This window comes from Puma concolor, chromosome B4, assembly GCF_028749965.1.
Source record: "Puma concolor isolate L17-30 chromosome B4, mPumCon1.1.hap2, whole genome shotgun sequence".
Classification (NCBI taxonomy): Eukaryota; Metazoa; Chordata; class Mammalia; order Carnivora; family Felidae; genus Puma; species Puma concolor.
The window spans coordinates 91,711,390-91,728,710 of NC_141673.1; the positions used below are offsets into that span (position 1 = coordinate 91,711,390).

The 17,321-nt window shown below is 33.6% G+C and overlaps 2 protein-coding genes across 5 annotated transcripts in view; one reads left to right on the forward strand and one right to left on the reverse strand.

The window, feature by feature from the left end:
* The window catches only part of PIK3C2G (phosphatidylinositol-4-phosphate 3-kinase catalytic subunit type 2 gamma), a 539,869-nt gene that overhangs the window by 477,334 nt on the left and 45,214 nt on the right, over positions 1–17,321 (reverse strand). The window lies entirely within an intron of this gene.
* RERGL (RERG like) lies at positions 627–17,102 on the forward strand. 4 transcript variants are annotated; one of them, XM_086713983.1, is made up of 6 exons: positions 627–1,151; positions 1,979–2,002; positions 5,334–5,390; positions 8,523–8,596; positions 8,862–9,010; positions 11,522–14,665. In XM_086713983.1, the coding sequence occupies exons 2-6, from the start codon at positions 1,990–1,992 to the stop codon at positions 11,802–11,804; spliced, it is 576 nt and encodes a 191-aa protein (XP_086570109.1). In that variant the 5' UTR covers positions 627–1,151; positions 1,979–1,989; the 3' UTR covers positions 11,805–14,665. The 4 variants fall into 4 exon arrangements, with proteins under 4 accessions (XP_086570109.1, XP_086570108.1, XP_086570110.1 ...); XM_086713982.1 differs by lacking the exons at positions 627–1,151; positions 1,979–2,002 and adding exons at positions 3,869–4,287; positions 16,908–17,102 and having other exon boundaries at positions 11,522–11,666; XM_025930717.2 differs by lacking the exons at positions 627–1,151; positions 1,979–2,002 and adding an exon at positions 3,875–4,287.

Below are 17,321 nucleotides of genomic sequence, written 5' to 3' on the forward strand. Positions count from 1 at the left end.
GAAAATTCATTATATTGTTTTTTCTGTATATATTTTTGTATATGTCTTTAGATTTTTTTCTTAAAAAATATTTTAATGTTTATTTTTGAGACAAAGAGTGAGACAAAACGTGAGTGGGGGAGGGGCAGACAGACAGAGGGAGACACAGAATCTGAAGCAAGCTCCAGGCTCTGATCTGTCAGCACAGAGCCTGATGCGGGCCTCAAATTCATGAACAGCAAGATCATGACCTGAGCTAAAGTCAGACACTAACCGACTGAGCCACCCAGGTGCCCCTGGATCTATTTCTTAAGAAGACTTTTCCCTCTCTACAATTATTTGGAAGATTCTCATATATATGTCAAAGGCTATGTAGACTTCTCTGAATTTAATTTTCACACTAAGATTTTAGTATTCATAATTTATTTTTCTGTGTGGCATATGGTACAGATATAACACATTGTTCTAAGATTTTTTTTTCTAATAGCATTAACATAATTTAAAAATAACATGTATTAAAAGCATTGCATTCATAATAAAATAAATTTCTATGTACTCAAATTCTATACTCAAAAATCTATTCGATTAATGAGCCTATCAATCACATTTTAATAGAATAGTATTTTTTTTAGGTATTATTTGGTTCATGAGAGGTATTTTGTCACTCTTTTACCTAAAAATTCCTCATTTATTCTTACATATTTTCTTTTTCAAAATAAGCTGTCTACATTCAATCAAACCATCTTTGTTGGGCTTTTAATTGTCATTGCATTTTACTTTTAGATTGATTTGGTAATAATTATAACATTGGGCCATTCTATTTATGTTTGTCCATGTATTCAAGTCTTATTTGATAATCTTCAGTAAGAGAATTCATCATATAAATCCTATACATTCCTTTTTAGTTTTCTTCTTTTTACTTCTTTTTTTCCTTTCTTTGTGAAAAAGGACTGTATTTGTATTATATAATAATGGCACCTACCTGAAGTTTCTCAGAGGGTTAAATGTAGTTATACTTGGAAAACATGTTAAAAAATTACCTGTTATACACTGTGTAAAACATGTGTTAGCTGCTATTTTTATCATCTGGAATTATTGTTTCTATGTTTTTCTTTTACTTGGCCAGCTTACTGAATGATCTTACGTATGCTAATAATGTAGATAAAATACAGGTAAGGAAAATATCATTTGTAGGTTGTAACTATTTTTCTCCCCTTTTTCATATATGTAATTTCTTCCCCTCATTGTATTGAATAGGACTAAGAATTCTGTGCTAAAATTAACAGACAAAATACTCTTTTTAGAGGAAATTAAGAGTAAAAATTCTATATGTATTTGTTATTTTTCTGATATGTGGATTAAAAATATATAAACTTAATCAAGTTAGATGTATTTTTAGACTACTAAGTATTTTGTTTTAAGCAGTTGTTAAATTTCATGAAATGCTTTTAGCAGCAGGTTATTCATACAGTTTTTCTCCTTTATCATGCTAATGTATTAGAATATTTTACCAAACTTCCTGTTGTTCAATCAACTTGCCTTTCTTAGAATAAATTCTACTAGCTCATTACAATTGGCTCTTTAAATACACTTCTGGATTTGATTTGCTAATATACTTCAGACCTGGGGATCTATATTCATAAATAACATTGTATTTCTATGATTTCTTTGTTTTCTGTTTGTCTATGTACACCATTCATGTCTATTTTAGATTATTGCAGACACAGAAAGTGAGTTGGGAAGTAGTCCATCTTTTTAATGTTCTAGAACAGTATAATGGAACAAAGATAATCTTTCTCCTTGGAGATTTTTTTAATCACTCCACCCTCTGAATCCGCAGCTTTTGGTGAAAAAACTTTGCATCTATTCTAACAGAAATTACAGGGAAATGAGATTAGTTGAAAAGGGCCGGTTAACTTGACCTCAAAATTAAACAGATAAAATTATAGCATTAATGAATACCTGATATGTAATCGTTACTTATTTTTTAATATTTAAGGTCCATCTCCAATGAACAGAATCTGTAAGTACTTTATTCACTAATATGTTTCTAGCATTGAAAATAGTGCCAAGCCTATAGTAGACACTCAATAAATTTTTGTTCATTCAATAAATGAATAAAGTAACAAAAAATTATATTGGTTGTGAATAAATATTTATTTAGGGAAAGGTGAAAGGATTTGGGGTAGTATAAGTAATATGTCTATCAGAACATTCATATGTTAGCACCCTTTACCTGAGGCCAAAAAATATATAGACACTCTGTTTCTTAGAAAAGCATGTGCATAATTATATTCACTCTATTCCAACACTAGGCTGCTTTTTTTTAATGTTTGTTTATTTTGAGAGAGAGAGAGAGAGAGCATGAGTGGGTGTGCTTTTGGAGGTAGGGGCATAGAGGAGAGAGAGAATTGAGGCAGGGCTTGATCCCTGGAACCAAGTGCCCTTAGGCTGCTTTTTTATTAGATTTAGTTTTGGAATTCAGTGGCAGTGGGGAGGAGCAGGATATGGCAAAAAAAAAAAAAAAAAATGTAGGTATATATATGTAACTATCTATATATTGTTTTCAATATCATGCATGCTATGAAATTAAGCTTTTCCTTCATATCAGTAGATATACTAAACTTTCTAAAGACATCAGTCAGAACTTTCTTAAGATAAAAATATAATTTCTCCAAATAGAGGAAAAAACTTTCAATTTCATACTATAATAAATCAGCTAGTAAAACTCCCTTAATAAAAAAAAAATAATTACCTGTTACTCTTAAAATAGGTGTATGGATTACAGAGAGAACATAGGTTATTTTTAATTTTTTTTTTATGGTTCATGTGTTAACCTTGATATCACAAATTGCCATACTCTCTCTTCCTTTTTTTTTCCTTTTTCTTTACAGAGTTTATTTCTTCTTTTGGAATAGACACATCTCCCTAATTCCCAATCACTTTTTCTTTCTTCTGTTGGGTCCTGCTCATGTTTCAAGCTTTACCTACTTTTTGAAGACCTTTCAATGCACTGCTCTGCTTTCCTCAGCCCTTGGTTAGAGCTCTGTTTTAGCCATGATCATGATGATCATGTCTATTATAATTTTAATTATGTCAATTTTCATCTTAGTAGACTGTAGATTCGCTAAGGAATCTTAATGAATTCTTTAATTGTTGACCTTGTTAACTCAACACATCTTCAATAAAAAGCGGCAGTTGCTCAATGTTTGCTAAATAAATGCATTTTTAAAAGCATATTATACCTGTGATCAACCCAGCCTAGAAATGAAACTCCTTTACCTGGGTCTCAAAATTTAGTACACAAGGTTGAGTTCTTCTATTTGTTGTTGTACTCTTTTCTCAACTCTCCAATTTATACATATACAAATGAAGAGAGAGAAAGGAAAGACAGTAATGTGGGGTACCACAGTACCACAGAAGGAAACATGACAGGTTTCTGCTTATTGCTTTTTTTTTTTTTTTTGCTTATTGCTTTTTAAACAACATGAAGCTGCTTGCTTTATTTTTTTCTCAGAAACCATACTATTGTCTATTGACCTAAAATAGAGAGAGAGAGAGAGAGAGAGAGAGCTTATTAAGAAAGACATTGGAGAGATAAAACTCTGTAGTGTCCATATTTTTCATTAAAGCCTCGTATGACTCAAAAACATGGGCTGTGTGTTTATGTGCCCTGTTGTCACCCCTAAACAACTACATCTGAGACAGCCATCCTCTTCCTTCTCTCATTTCTTGTCATGACTGAGTAAACTTACTCCCTTTGTCTTTCACAGAAAAAGTCCAAGAAAATATAGGCTCAGGTTTTATAGAAAAATCAAAACTGATCCAGTCAAAGTAGATTTACAGGAATGTATACTCATCCTCTAAAACCTCATTTTCTTATTTAGAGAAATCATTTTTCTAGGTCCTAGAAAGGTAAATTCCTGGTACACAAAAAGTAGAGGATTGGGAACTAAGCTTTCTTAGCTGACTTAAGAATCTTCTGCAGAATTTCTGTGAAATTCTTAACTATTGACTTACGAAGACTTTATGTCTAAATAGTAACTGCAATGTTTATTTTTTTAAATGGAATATGTTTAAAAAGACTCCAGGAAAACATTTTTAAAGTTATTATTGGATGGGAGGAATATGGGGCGGAGTTGGCCTTAGAGAAATGATAGCAGCATTAGTAAAAAGGATTTTAAAAAGCACATGCTGGGCTCAAGTCAGTATAGCTCCAAAAGACAGGACTGAGCAAGAAGGATCAGAAAGACAAGATGAACGATGTGAAGCTTGCTGTCTTGGGTGGCGAAGGAACAGGCAAATCTGGTGAGTGGTGTTGCATACTGTGGCATGGTGCAGAGTGTAAAACGAGTGAGAAATATATTGACCTAATAGGTAAATATAGCTACATAATTATGTATACTACTTTTCATTAGGAGTTTTCATTTTTATGAGGAAGTAATGCAATTAACTGTATATTTATAGAACTTACAGGCACTTTGAGAAAGATAACCGTTTGAAGTATTAATTTGTAGGAATAACAGTAAATCACTCCATCACCATCCCACCTACTTCTCACTCTAACACACCTGCCCTCACATCCACTAGTGGCCAAACAATGGCCTTGAACTGATTCTTCTGCTTGGAGCCTAAGGGTGGAGAAGAATGCAGGGAGACCTGTGGATTATGTTTTAAATGCAACATTCCTGAGGTGAAAAAACAGGTTGGGCGTGGCTTTGTAGATGCCTGCAGACTGAGCAACAGGTGCCCCTGACTTTGGAAGTCACGGTTTTGTTTTATTTTACTGGATTTTGGTTTTGGTTCCGTTATGATGGTGGTGAGGATGCCATCAATAGAGCTACCTGATCTCAATGAACGATGACAACTGTCCAGACCCAGGAGCTGCAGCAAGATAAACCCACACTAGAGGTCTTTTTTCTGTTTCCTGGGTTTTGAAGTCCCTCTATCCTTGCAAACAACTGTGTGATAAACAAATGTGTGATATTGTCCTTGTTACTATTAGAGCCAGATTTGATCTGGTAAAGAATATAAAGAGATGGTATAGTTCTTGAATCTGAAACTTAATGAGAACTCTGTTTCTGTTACATAAAGTAAGCTGTCTTACCTGTTTGCATTCATGAATTAATTACATAGTGATTTGAATAGGCAGATCACTTTCTAGTCTTTTAATCTTTATGGTTGTACAGTGAAAATCTTGATGACTATTATTTAGACTAGAATTTAATAAAGCTTTAAGGTCTGCATTAATGCTTGGTAATTTTTGAGCTGAAAGATAAAACCTTATGTACATAACTAAGTTATCTGTATCCTAAAACAGAAAAGACCCTAAGTCCAGCCTGTTTGTCTTGTAGCACTTACAGTAAGGTTTCTTACCAAGCGATTCATTGGAGAATATGCTTCTAATTTTGGTAAGTCACCACTTTAGACTTTTTTTTTAACCTTTAAAATTTCATCATTTTAATTAAACCACAATTAAGGTCACTGAAGCATTTTGGTAGAATTTTCCATTTTTGCATTTTTCAGCAACTTATTTATTCAGATTCTGGTTGGAAATATCAAAATAGGTACTTGAATAGAATGTGCTTTTATGATAAAATTTACCCAATTTGATGTTAAGTGAGATGGATTAGGAAGTCAGTTTGTTTCAGTCTAGAATTAGAAGAACATTAAAACTAAGATCCCCTTCTCCTAATATTGTGAGGTGTGTCAGTGTGAATATTTTTGTAAACTATGAAACAGTTTTGAAATTAAATAAACATTTGTTGAAAGATGAAGACATATTAATTATAAAAGCACTAGTAACTACAAAATAAAGCTTGTTTTAATTTATTCCCATGTGAAAATAATGGGAAAATTATACCTTGATTAAAGATCATATCAAAATTATCTAGGTTGCTTATCTAAGTTTCAGAGAAATTCTAAAACAAGTGTCTTAATATAATCTTAGAATAATTTTACTAACTCTGCTCTAAATTTATTTTGTTCAGAATTAGCATGACATATGGGAAATATCAGAGTGAGGCATTAATAAAAAGTGAGGAACTTTGCCAGAGTTTTGAGTATATTTTTGGCTCAGCAATTAATCAATATTAATACTAATATTAATAATCAACATTAGTACTAATTAGTACTAATAACTCACCTGATTTAAGACATGAGGGAAAAGTGATTTTGCTTTATGTTTTTTAAACAAGAACAGCAGAGTATAAAAAAATTATGAGAGTTGGAAGAAAGGGGAATGATTTTGATTTTTTTTGTGCAATAATTCTTACTTAGATTAAGAGGAAGTTATAATTGAAAACATGTTTTCCATAAGAAATAATCTCCTCCACCAAAAAAAGAAAGAAAGCAAACAAGAAAGCCTCCATTCATGAGGTAGCATTATTCCAGAATTTTAGAAACTAACGTTAAGGTATTATATTGTATTACTTTCTACAGGTATTTAACATACTACTTCAATCCATATGACATTGGGAATATTTTAGGGAAAGTGCTTGAAAACTGATTAATGATAGAAGAAATACGTAGAAAAAGAAATTCCTATTGTTTAAATTCTCAGGTGAAAAACCTCTGTCAAAAAAAGTCAATATAACACAAAGAGTCAGGCAGGAGAAGATGTTCCACAATTACAAAACCAAACCAACACAAATAAAACCACACCCAAAAATAACAACAGCAACAACAACAAAAAAAAATCACCTTAATCTTTTATAAGATATAGTTATATAAACAAATGAAGTGTATACATTCCAGGCTGGTACATTTCCATTAAAAAATATATGACTTAGAGACATTTTGAAAAGAGAAACAAATGAGCAAAAAGATCATCACTGCACGAGGAAAAACTGGCAGAAAATGATTCCATCTTGTAAATGAAGACCAGAAGGGGAAATAATAAAATTTTAAAAAGTTAAGAGTTAGTGACACCAGCTGGCAGTTTTTGAATTTTGAGTAGATATGTTTAAACGTCTAGAAGGAACTTGTAGGGTTCACAGTCAGTAGTAACCTATGAAGTTACAAGGAACTGTCTGAAAACGTATTTTAAGGTTTAATGAAACTATAACAAATTTCATTAAATGTAACCTAAAAGGATTTTAAAATGCATCCTTAACCCCTGAAGTCAGCTCTCCAAATCTTGCCATATCTTTTTACCTATGGGTTATGTTGCCAGAATGGGTCATGATTTTTTTGTCAGTGTGCCATTTTGGAGAGAAGTAGGTCTTTTATTAAACTCTGGAGGAACAGTTACAGAAAGGAAGTCTTTTATTCATTAAACAAATATTTATTGAGCACCTACCATGTCCCAGGTATTCTTCTAGATAGAGAGGCTACAGTATTGAACAAAATAGACAAATATCCAAGCCCCCATAAGATTTATATTCTGGAAGGAAGGGTCAATTTAAAAAAAAAAAAAAGTATAAGTTATTTCATATGATGACAACTGCTATAAAGAAAAAGAAAATATCATGGGGGAATGGCACTAATATGGTATGTTAAAATTTAAATTTAAAATAGGGTAGTCAGGGTAGATTTTGCCGAGAAGGTGATATTTGGATAGAGAAATAAAGGTGGTGAAATTGAGCCATGAAGATATCTGGAGGATTACATTCCAGGCAGAAGAAACAATTACCAAAATTCTGAGGGAGGGAATTTCTGAAAAAAGTTGAGGAACGCTATGGAGGATGGTGTAGTTTGTGTGCAAATAATTTGAGAGAGTATAGCCAAAGAAGTCATAGAAGTGATGGGAGATTAAACAAAGAGGGACATTTTCAGGCATTTTAAAGCCTTTGGTTTATCCAAGTGAGATGGGGAGCCATTGGAGAGATTTGATCAGACAAGGGATATGATTTGGTTACAAGGTTCACTTTTTCTCCTGTGTTGAGAATAGACTAGGCACAAGAAGGGAGTTAAGAAGGAGGTAAAACAGAGAGATGAATGAGGAGGTTTTGTAATACTCTAAATAAAAACTAATGATGGCTTGGATCATAGTACTAACAATGGAGATAGATGGAGACAGAAATTGGACACAGAGGTGTAGATACTTACTAAAAGGCTAGGAGAGCAATGTGGCAATAGTTGAAGAGATTGGGGGTTCTAAAGGATTGTTAAGTTAGGAGAAATTCAGCGGTTAATAATGATATAGTAGAGAGGAGCAGTTTATGATGCAGAAGAGAGAGGTGGAATTGATATGGTTATGTCTTTCAGTAGATCAGAGGAAATGGTAACTAGTTCATTATGAATGGATTGGCCTTGGAAACACAGATAATTCGTCCATAGTTGTAAGATGGAAGATAAGTAGATAAGCACAAAAGCATGTAGTTGACTAGATATGGTGGAAAAATTTATTTGTAAGAAATACATATATGTATGAGCAAATATAACATGCATGTATTTGATCACTAACAGTTAAAAAAAGCCACTGTTCTATTCCACTAAAATCTGACCAGTTGAATTTGCAAGACTGTAATACAAATATGAATTTATTTTTTTTAATTCTAGAGTATTTCCATAATGACACTGAATATATGTATATTTTGCAGAATCTATCTATAGTAAGCATTTGTATTTGGAAGGGAAGCAACTGAACCTAGAAATATATGACCCTTGTTCTCAAGTAAGTAAAGCAAAGTATTATTTTATTTTATTTTTTTTCAATCATGATTTGAAGAAGATTGGGTAAGAGTAAATGTAAAGTTGCCAGTCTTAAAACTGAAATGTGTTCTCAATTTTAATTAAAATTTTAAGAGATTATTTTTAATATTATAAACTCCAATATCTATCTATTTTTTGATAAAATGGGTTACCATTAATTAATTGTCTGAAGTGTCAAATACAGGTGGAATATCCCACCAGTTTCAATTTGCTTGATTTATTTTCAGCCAAAGAAAGCAAAATTTTCCCTCACAAGTGAACTGCATTGGGCAGATGGGTTTGTTATTGTGTATGACATCAGTGACAGGTCCTCATTTGCTTTTGCAAAAGCACTGGTCTACAGAATTCGGGAGCCACAAACTAGTCATTGTAAAAGGTAAGATATTCTCCATTCCTCTTGCCTTTCCTTTTAGTAAATCATCATAGCTATAAGCATCATTAGGAAGAGTTTAATACAGCCTTCCAATTACAAAATTTAACAGCCCTGAACAATTCACCTTCCATTCCACAGGAGTTACACATGTAGTAAAAGGAATAAGATGAGAATACTTTATATCCTGGCTGACATAAACAGTTACTTGCTCTGAGTAAATGGCTATTTTACAAGACAGCTTCTATTGTTAACATGACACTCACTTGCAAAATGGTTCTCTGTACACAAGATAGTTCACTTTTCAACCTTTTCTTTTCATTCCCACAAAAATGTTAAGGATATTAAATAAATCCAAATTTGTTACATTTGGCATCCAATTCCTTGTCGTTGGGTTGTTCAATCTATCAAAGCAAAATAGACTGAATAATCAAACCATTACGAATTCTAAGTATGAGAATACATTTTTCTCTGTTTCACCTCCTAAAATAAAGAACTGATCAATGATTACCCATTGTTAATTGTCTTGACACAAAGAAACTATGAGGGAAGGCATACCTGCCTTAAACCATTCTTGTATTAGTAGATATACATTTACACATATGAATTTCCCATTTTCTTTATTTTTTTGTTTGAGCCTCTCCCATTTAAAATATTTATTTTTATTTGACATGCTGATATAAAGGATTCTTTGTGCTCGTGATAAGATTTGCCCTTAGAATCCAAAATAACACTTTAATCTGGGAAGCAAGAAGCACAATATTATTACTGAAAATTGGTATATGTGTTTTTATATCTATTTAAATGCCCACAAGAAACCATGGGATAATGATTGATAAATGTTGTTTCCCTGAAGTCAATTGATGTAAATGCTTGTTTATATCTGATTGACCTTAGGTAAACCACTTTAATCTCTAGACCTCATTTTTCTGGTTATAAAACTGATAGAAACATGGTAGGAGAAAAGGATTTGATTTTACCGAGGTAACTTGCAGCTCTGATTTCCTCTCATATTACAGATTTTTGTTTTGAACTTCATTGTTTTAAGCATTAAATGCCTCATATTTAAGCAGCATGACTTAGGTAAGGGATAATAATAAAATTCCTTCACTATTCTTCCAAATCAAAAGAATCACTTAAGAATAGTCAAAACATAAAAATGAAAACACCTATACTTGACATTTTTCAGGCAATCTTCTTAATGTACTAAGTAATTTTTAGAGTATTTCCACTTCTCAATCTGTAGATAGTCTAGGATAGCAAAATATGTTACTGTTTTATAAAATTACATCTGATTATGAGTCACCTTTCAAATTTTTCACTTATCCTTCCCCATTAATCCTTTACAATACTCTTCTGAATTTTATAGAAAAAATATTAATACCCTGAAAAGTCTAACAGACACAGTGCTTTTCCCCTCACCACTCACCCACACCATCATGCAAATGAAACTGACTTTTAGCAGAATCTAAAGACAGTATCTTTATAGATAGAGTTGAAGACTGCATTTATTCATTTCTTCCCTATAGTAGATAACTTGGCAGAGTTCCATGGCATTTATAAGGACTAGTTGTCTTACTCTATCTTTCAAATGAAACCCTGTTTTAGAAATTTGTCTCTGTAACCGAGGAAAAATTATTGATATTTGTTGAAGACATTATCATAACAAAAAAATGTTTTTCTTAAAAAAAATTATTTATATTGAGAGACAGGGAGGGCGAGGCAAGGGGAGAGGGAAAAAGAGAATATTAAGCAGGCTCTGTGCTGCCAGTACAGAGCCCGGTGCGGGACTCACTCCCACAAACCGTGAGATCATGACCTGAGCCAAAATCAAGAGCTGGATGCTTAACCGACTGAGCCACCCAGGAGCTCTAGAAACATATTTCTTAAATAAATAGAAAATTGCACAAGGTCATGAGATTATAACATTTATCTCTAGACTATGGTATAATGGGTAATAACAAAGAACAAACAACAATGAGTATTGAGTAATATTTTTCCCTAGGAAAATTATATCTAAATTGTTCAATTATAGTAGCTATTCAGTAAAAACACATTAGTTAGTCTTTCTCTTTCAATTGATAAGGAAATGAAAAATAATACTTCGTAAGCATCTTTTGCTGACTGTGCTAGGTATTTTTATGTACATCATTTAATTAAATCTCCATGAGAATTCTATGTAACACGTGCTATTTCACGATTGTTTTACATATAGGATAATGGAACTTGGAAAATTAATAATCATGCCTTGTTGGTAAACAGAGCCATTATTCAAGAATAGGTTTGTATCAATGCAAATCCTATGCTTTAATAGTCTTGTTACTTCTGTGTCACATACCACATTCTATAATTTTTGTAAATAATTGGGGATTTGTGTCGTACACTTACATATGACCATAAGAAGCACATATACACACACAATAATTTTTTTGTCCTTAATTCATTTTATATAAACCTACTAATGCAAAAAAAAAGAGATGTAAAATAATTTTGCCAAAGTTGTCCTCTACATTTCAGAGCTGTGGAATCAGCGGTGCTTCTGGTTGGTAACAAGCAAGATCTCTGTCACGTGCGAGAGGTTGGCTGGGAAGAAGGGCAAAAGCTGGCATTGGATAACCGCTGCCAATTCTGTGAATTATCTGCAGCAGAGCAGTGTCTGGAGGTAGAGATGATGTTTATCAGAATTATCAAGGACATCCTGACAAACTTCAAACTCAAAGAAAAGAGAAGACCCAGTGGATCTAAATCAATGGCTAAACTGATCAATAATGTATTTGGAAAGAGACGGAAATCTGTTTAGCAGACATGTAATCCTAGGGGATTTATTATATCAGAGAGTTTTAAATATCCACATGATAATGAAATTTGCCCTTTGTATGCATTAAAAAAATAGTTCTCTTAGAGATATGAACTGACTGAACATAAACCACAGCTGTGTTTTCAAATATATAGCTTGCCGTTTGGTTGTTTGTATCTTGTACACTCATGCTTCACACCCAGGCTTTTCCTTATTACACAAAATGGCACTCGCTATAACTTACCAATGCATTGCTGTATAGTTTGCTTGTATAACTGCTTAATGATTTTATTAAACTACCTCCACAGGCCTCAGATTACTTTTATTATATTTATTTCTTTGAAAGAAATATGTAGTTATAGTTCATCAATTTGGTAGAAATGCATGAATTTAATTTTTAAAGTGTCTTTCCAGTAACTCAGTGAGTTCTTGATATCGTTTACATCTTGATATTACTTATTGCTCATACTGCTTATTTCACTTATAATTTAGACCTTAAGAAGTTGAATTCTCTGCCTGTAAGTATAGTTTGTATTTGGTCTGATAATGAAAAATTCTGCCTTTCATGTATTCCATATAAGAAGGGTAGTTAGCACAAATTAAGTTATACAGCTAAGATCCTTTTCATATAAAAAGGATTGGTTGTTTTTAGTTAATAATAGAGATCCATACATCACAGGGGAAAAGTAAAAGCTGGTTGGCACACATATAACCTTGAAGACCTTATTGCCTTGAAAGAAATATTGTATTAGACAAACATTTTGGGCCTTCTCAGATTTCTCTGAGTGCAGTTTCCTTCAGAAATCAACTGTTTACCCTCTGTACTTCAGTGCCCCTGCCGCTGACCTCGCTGCCTTTTAAGTTGGGGCCCTCGGCCTACCTTCAGCCAAATCACTGATAATTAAGGTTACATCTCCCAGAAATTAAACTGGGAGTGCAAGCAGTGCTACGTACCCCAGTTAACATGTATCAGCGAGAATCTGGGGGTGAAGCTGGAAGAAGATCTTGAGTAGAGGTTGGTAGGCAAGTGGGGGACCAGTAACACAGAACGTTAGTCTGCATAGGAGAGAATTCATTGACTTGGTGTTACTCACCATGAACTGTGATTCCACATTATAGGAGGGACATCTAGAACTCATCAATGTAGTTTTGCTGTTCCTTAGAAGTCTGGCCTTGATGATAGACTGGAGTAAAAGTAGTGGAAATAATAGAACATTGTGTGGTAGAATACAAAATAGTTCAGAACATTCATAAAGGTAGGGAAGTTAGAATTGATATGGTAGGTTTGCCCAGGAACCCACCATGTAATGGTGGTGCTTGGGACAATTCAGAGGAATTTCCTTTACTAAGAAAGTGAGGAATGCACTGGTGAGGGGACACAGACAATTTTGAGAAGCTTAATACTGACTGTGCTCTATAGGTCAGAGTCGGCAGTAGGAATGTTGTCATCAAACTGTGCTGCTTGAAAGAATCCTGGAACAGCAGAATCTGGATGCCAGCATTTTTAAGTTTATGTATTTATTTTTAGAGAGATAGGGTGGGAGTTGGGAAGGGGCAGAGAGAGGAGGGGAGGGAGAACCCAAAGTAGGCTCCAAGTTGTGTGCACACAGCCTGACTGGGGTCAAACTCACGAACCCACGAGATTATGAACTGAGCCGAAATTAAGAGCTGGGCGCTTAACCAACTAACCCACTCAGGTGCCCCTGGATACCAGTGTTTAACTTGTTTCCTGTTACCCACCCACTCAGCCCACAAAGAAACAGTGCTATATCCAGGGCAGAGGTTCCATTTCTAATAGTGGCTGGTTGGAAACTTAGAAGTGACATATTCAATCAGTTATATTGAGGCAAAGTCCACATTATAAGCCCATGCATTGCTTCCATCCATGCCACTATGACCACTGTTATCCTGGATCGTTGTTGTAAGCACAAAGATGGCCAAGAGGCAGGTTGATATCTGCAGGACAGGTCATCCTGTCCCTCTGGTTGTAAAGTGACTTCTCCTTGGTGGATGCTCTCTGATGGGCATAAACATGATACACAAAGATATGACTATTTTATGTTCTAAGAGATCCATTCACACATTTTTTTCTCTGGTCCTTTTTGTCATCGTCACCCAGTTTTTTTTCGTGCTGATCTCTAGCCAACTGGCAAAACCACTGATTGCTGCCTAGAAATCTGTGCCATGGGCCACTTTTCATAACATACAAAAGGTAGACAACATAGTGCACTTCTTGAAACTGGCAAATGGGATAATTTCCTTCTACTAAAGAACTTCATGGTAACCTCTGTGTAATGAGGCACAGTCCTCTTATGGCTGGCACTAATATCTCAAGCTTAGGAAAGCTCTCTATCAACTAGGTACATTCAGATTGGATTGCTATGTAAATGAGAAATAAATTTTATTGTGTAATGTTATTCTAGCAAATTCAATGTTATGCTTTTTTTAGTCAACTGTTTGCAAGGATTTTATTAATATTTTATAGTTTCAATATTGTCTTCATATATATGTACATAGGTAAATATATATATATATATACATATATATTTATATATATATATCAGTTTAACCATTATATTTTAATTTTTTGTTTTATTTTGTTCTAATTATTCTCTTGGATAATTTCCATTTTAGAAATTTGGTCTTAATTCTTTAAAATTATTTTCCCAGTTCAAAAAAGATTCTTTTGGGATAATTTGGTGTGAAAAACAACATGTTAATTTATGTGGTATGCAAGAACTCTAATGTCGATATGGTATGAAAATTCTTTAATAGTTTAATCCATGCATACCTGTCTGTGATGAGTCAGAATTCAAAATTCCTCTGTTAAGGATACAAATATTTGAATATATTTTACAATTTTATTTATTGTACCTTGATTTTTTTGTCAAGATGACTTGGGATGACACATCTTGTTATAAGGAGTCAATGGAACAGAGTAACGCAAACAAATGTTCTTTCACACACGAAAGATAACTGTGAGGTGATAGATAGTTAATTAATGTGATTGCAGTTTGATTGTGGTAATCATTTTACAACATATACATGTGTGTGTGTGTGTGTGTGTGTGTGTGTATATATATATTAAATCATTATGTTGTATACCAAATCTATTACAACTTTATTTTTCAATTTACCAAACCTGGAAAAAAGGGGACCAGGTTGGGAAAGGGGCTTGAGCTTGATCTGTTCCTACATCATCTGTTCTCACCTGTTCCCATCGGCTCCTCCCTGGGATTTAGCTTTGGGAGCCATGAGTCAACATATATGAATCTGGTTGCCCAACATATATGAATCTGGTTGCACAGGGCTGGAGATACCACACAGGATTAGTAACCACACAGCCACTCAATATATGAGCGTATCCAGCCTCTACCCTTGGACTAACTGATGCCAAGTAGAGCAGAGACGAGTTAGCCCACAGAATCTTGCCCCAATTGCAGATTCGTGAGCGTAATTGCCATTGTTGGGGGCTATTAAACCATTGTTTTGGGGTTATGTGATAATAGGTAACCAGAATAGATAACTTATTCAAACTCTTGGCAGTTCAGACAATACAAAATATTTGGCTTTCTTATCGGGGAAAAATGTGAAAAAAAGAACAAACCCGCTTTAAGCCACTTCAAAACAGTCTAGAACCTGAAGTTGTCGCAATATCAGTTTTCTTGTGAATGTAATTCACACGTAAAGCAACTTGCAAGAACCTAAAAAGTAATAAATTACAGTTTTCCAAAGTGAGAAAACCACATCTGCTTACAGAGAAACAAATACATCAACATGAGACCATAGAATATTGTAGGTTTAGGATAGCAAGTGTGTCTATAAATCTCAGAGATAGTTAAGCTGTATCACTAGGCTGGGAATTGCCTAAGCTGCTTCTAGTAAAAAAGATGCTGTCATTCACTTTGGATGAGCTTCAGTGAGATAACACATAATGAGGGGCAACAGCTGAGGAAGGGAATGCCAAAAGGGAGGGGCCTTTAAAATGGTTTTGATTTAATACAAGGCATGCACTATTAATAAAGAGGTTGAATGATACCTGTATGTTTTATAGGTTTATAAATTGGCTGTAGTAAAATATTTTACATCTTAGATCACTAGGTATTGTTTCAGCTTATTATGGGAGATATCTATCTAGAGTTGACTGAATTGTATTAATCTGAACCTAGTTTAATGATGCCTTAACATTTTTATGGGGGAATTTAATGTTTGCAATATCCATGTTCCTTATTTGAAAGCGTGACTTATAGGTTTCTCATCTTCCTTAAATTATGAAATCCTTCAGCTAATAAAGGAAAATGATTATAGTTTGCAAAAAAGGCAAAGTCATTTAATAATCCATATAACTGTCTATTGTAGGACTTTGCATAATAATTGTAATTTAGCTATTAAGGATTCTAAAGGCAGTTATCAGTCATACTCTACAATTCTGGGGAATCAGGCAAAGCCCAAATTATTTAAAGTATTTTAAATTCCCAAAGAAAAAAAAAAAGACACACTATAAATTGGAAATATACTTTATAATGACAACATATTATTTCAAAGTAAAGAAGAAGGTCATCATAATTTTCAAATGTATAAACTACCAAGCAGATTGTTTTTTTTTTTCTTTTGGATAGAGATACAATTTAATAATGGGAATGTAAGTTCCTCCAAGGAGGGAATTAGAAGACTCTATAGTACTAGTTGCAATGTGGAATTTTACCAACATTTTAGTAATCCTGGAACCACTAAGGCATGAAGAATTAAGAGAAGAAAACCAGACCATTGAAGAAGAGTAAGATATGAGATTACTTGCCATTATTTGAGAGTATGATCATGAGTTACTGCTGTAGCGTCTAGACCATTCTATAGGACTAAAGATGACTAATATCTAGACACTTGGAAACATTCAAACAGATATTAAGTTAAGCTGGTGTTTTTTCCAGACATAAATTTATTTTCAAGGTAATCAATTATTTAGTTTTGGATGATTTGGGTACAGTTCTACATGTAAACACATCTAGGAATTAAAATTCTTGGGTTGGTTTGGAGGTAGAATGTTTAATTCATTCAAACAAAAATTCTTTATTTAAAAAAAATTTTTATGTTTTATTTATTTTTGAGAGAGAGACAGAGTGTGAACAGAGGAAGAGCGGAGAGAGAGGGAGACAGAATCCGAAGCAGGCTCCAGGCTCTGAGCTGTCAGCACAGAGCCCGACGCGAGGATCGAACTCACAAACTGCGAGGTCGTGACCTGAGACGAAGTGGGATGCTCATCAACTAAGCCACCCAGGTACCCCTAAACAAAAAGTCTTTTAAAAATAACCAGTTGGATGACTTTTGTCAGAAAATTTTAAAGCCTAGACTATAAGAAGTGTGTATTTTGCTTCCATTGTCATTCTCCACAATAAGAGAGGTTTTGAGCAAACCCTGCTAAAAAGTAGTTTAAAAATTATGGGTTTGATCATTCTAAATTACTATTTATTATTTTAATAATGTCTTTTTAAGGCTTAACATTTTGTAGATAAGATTAACACA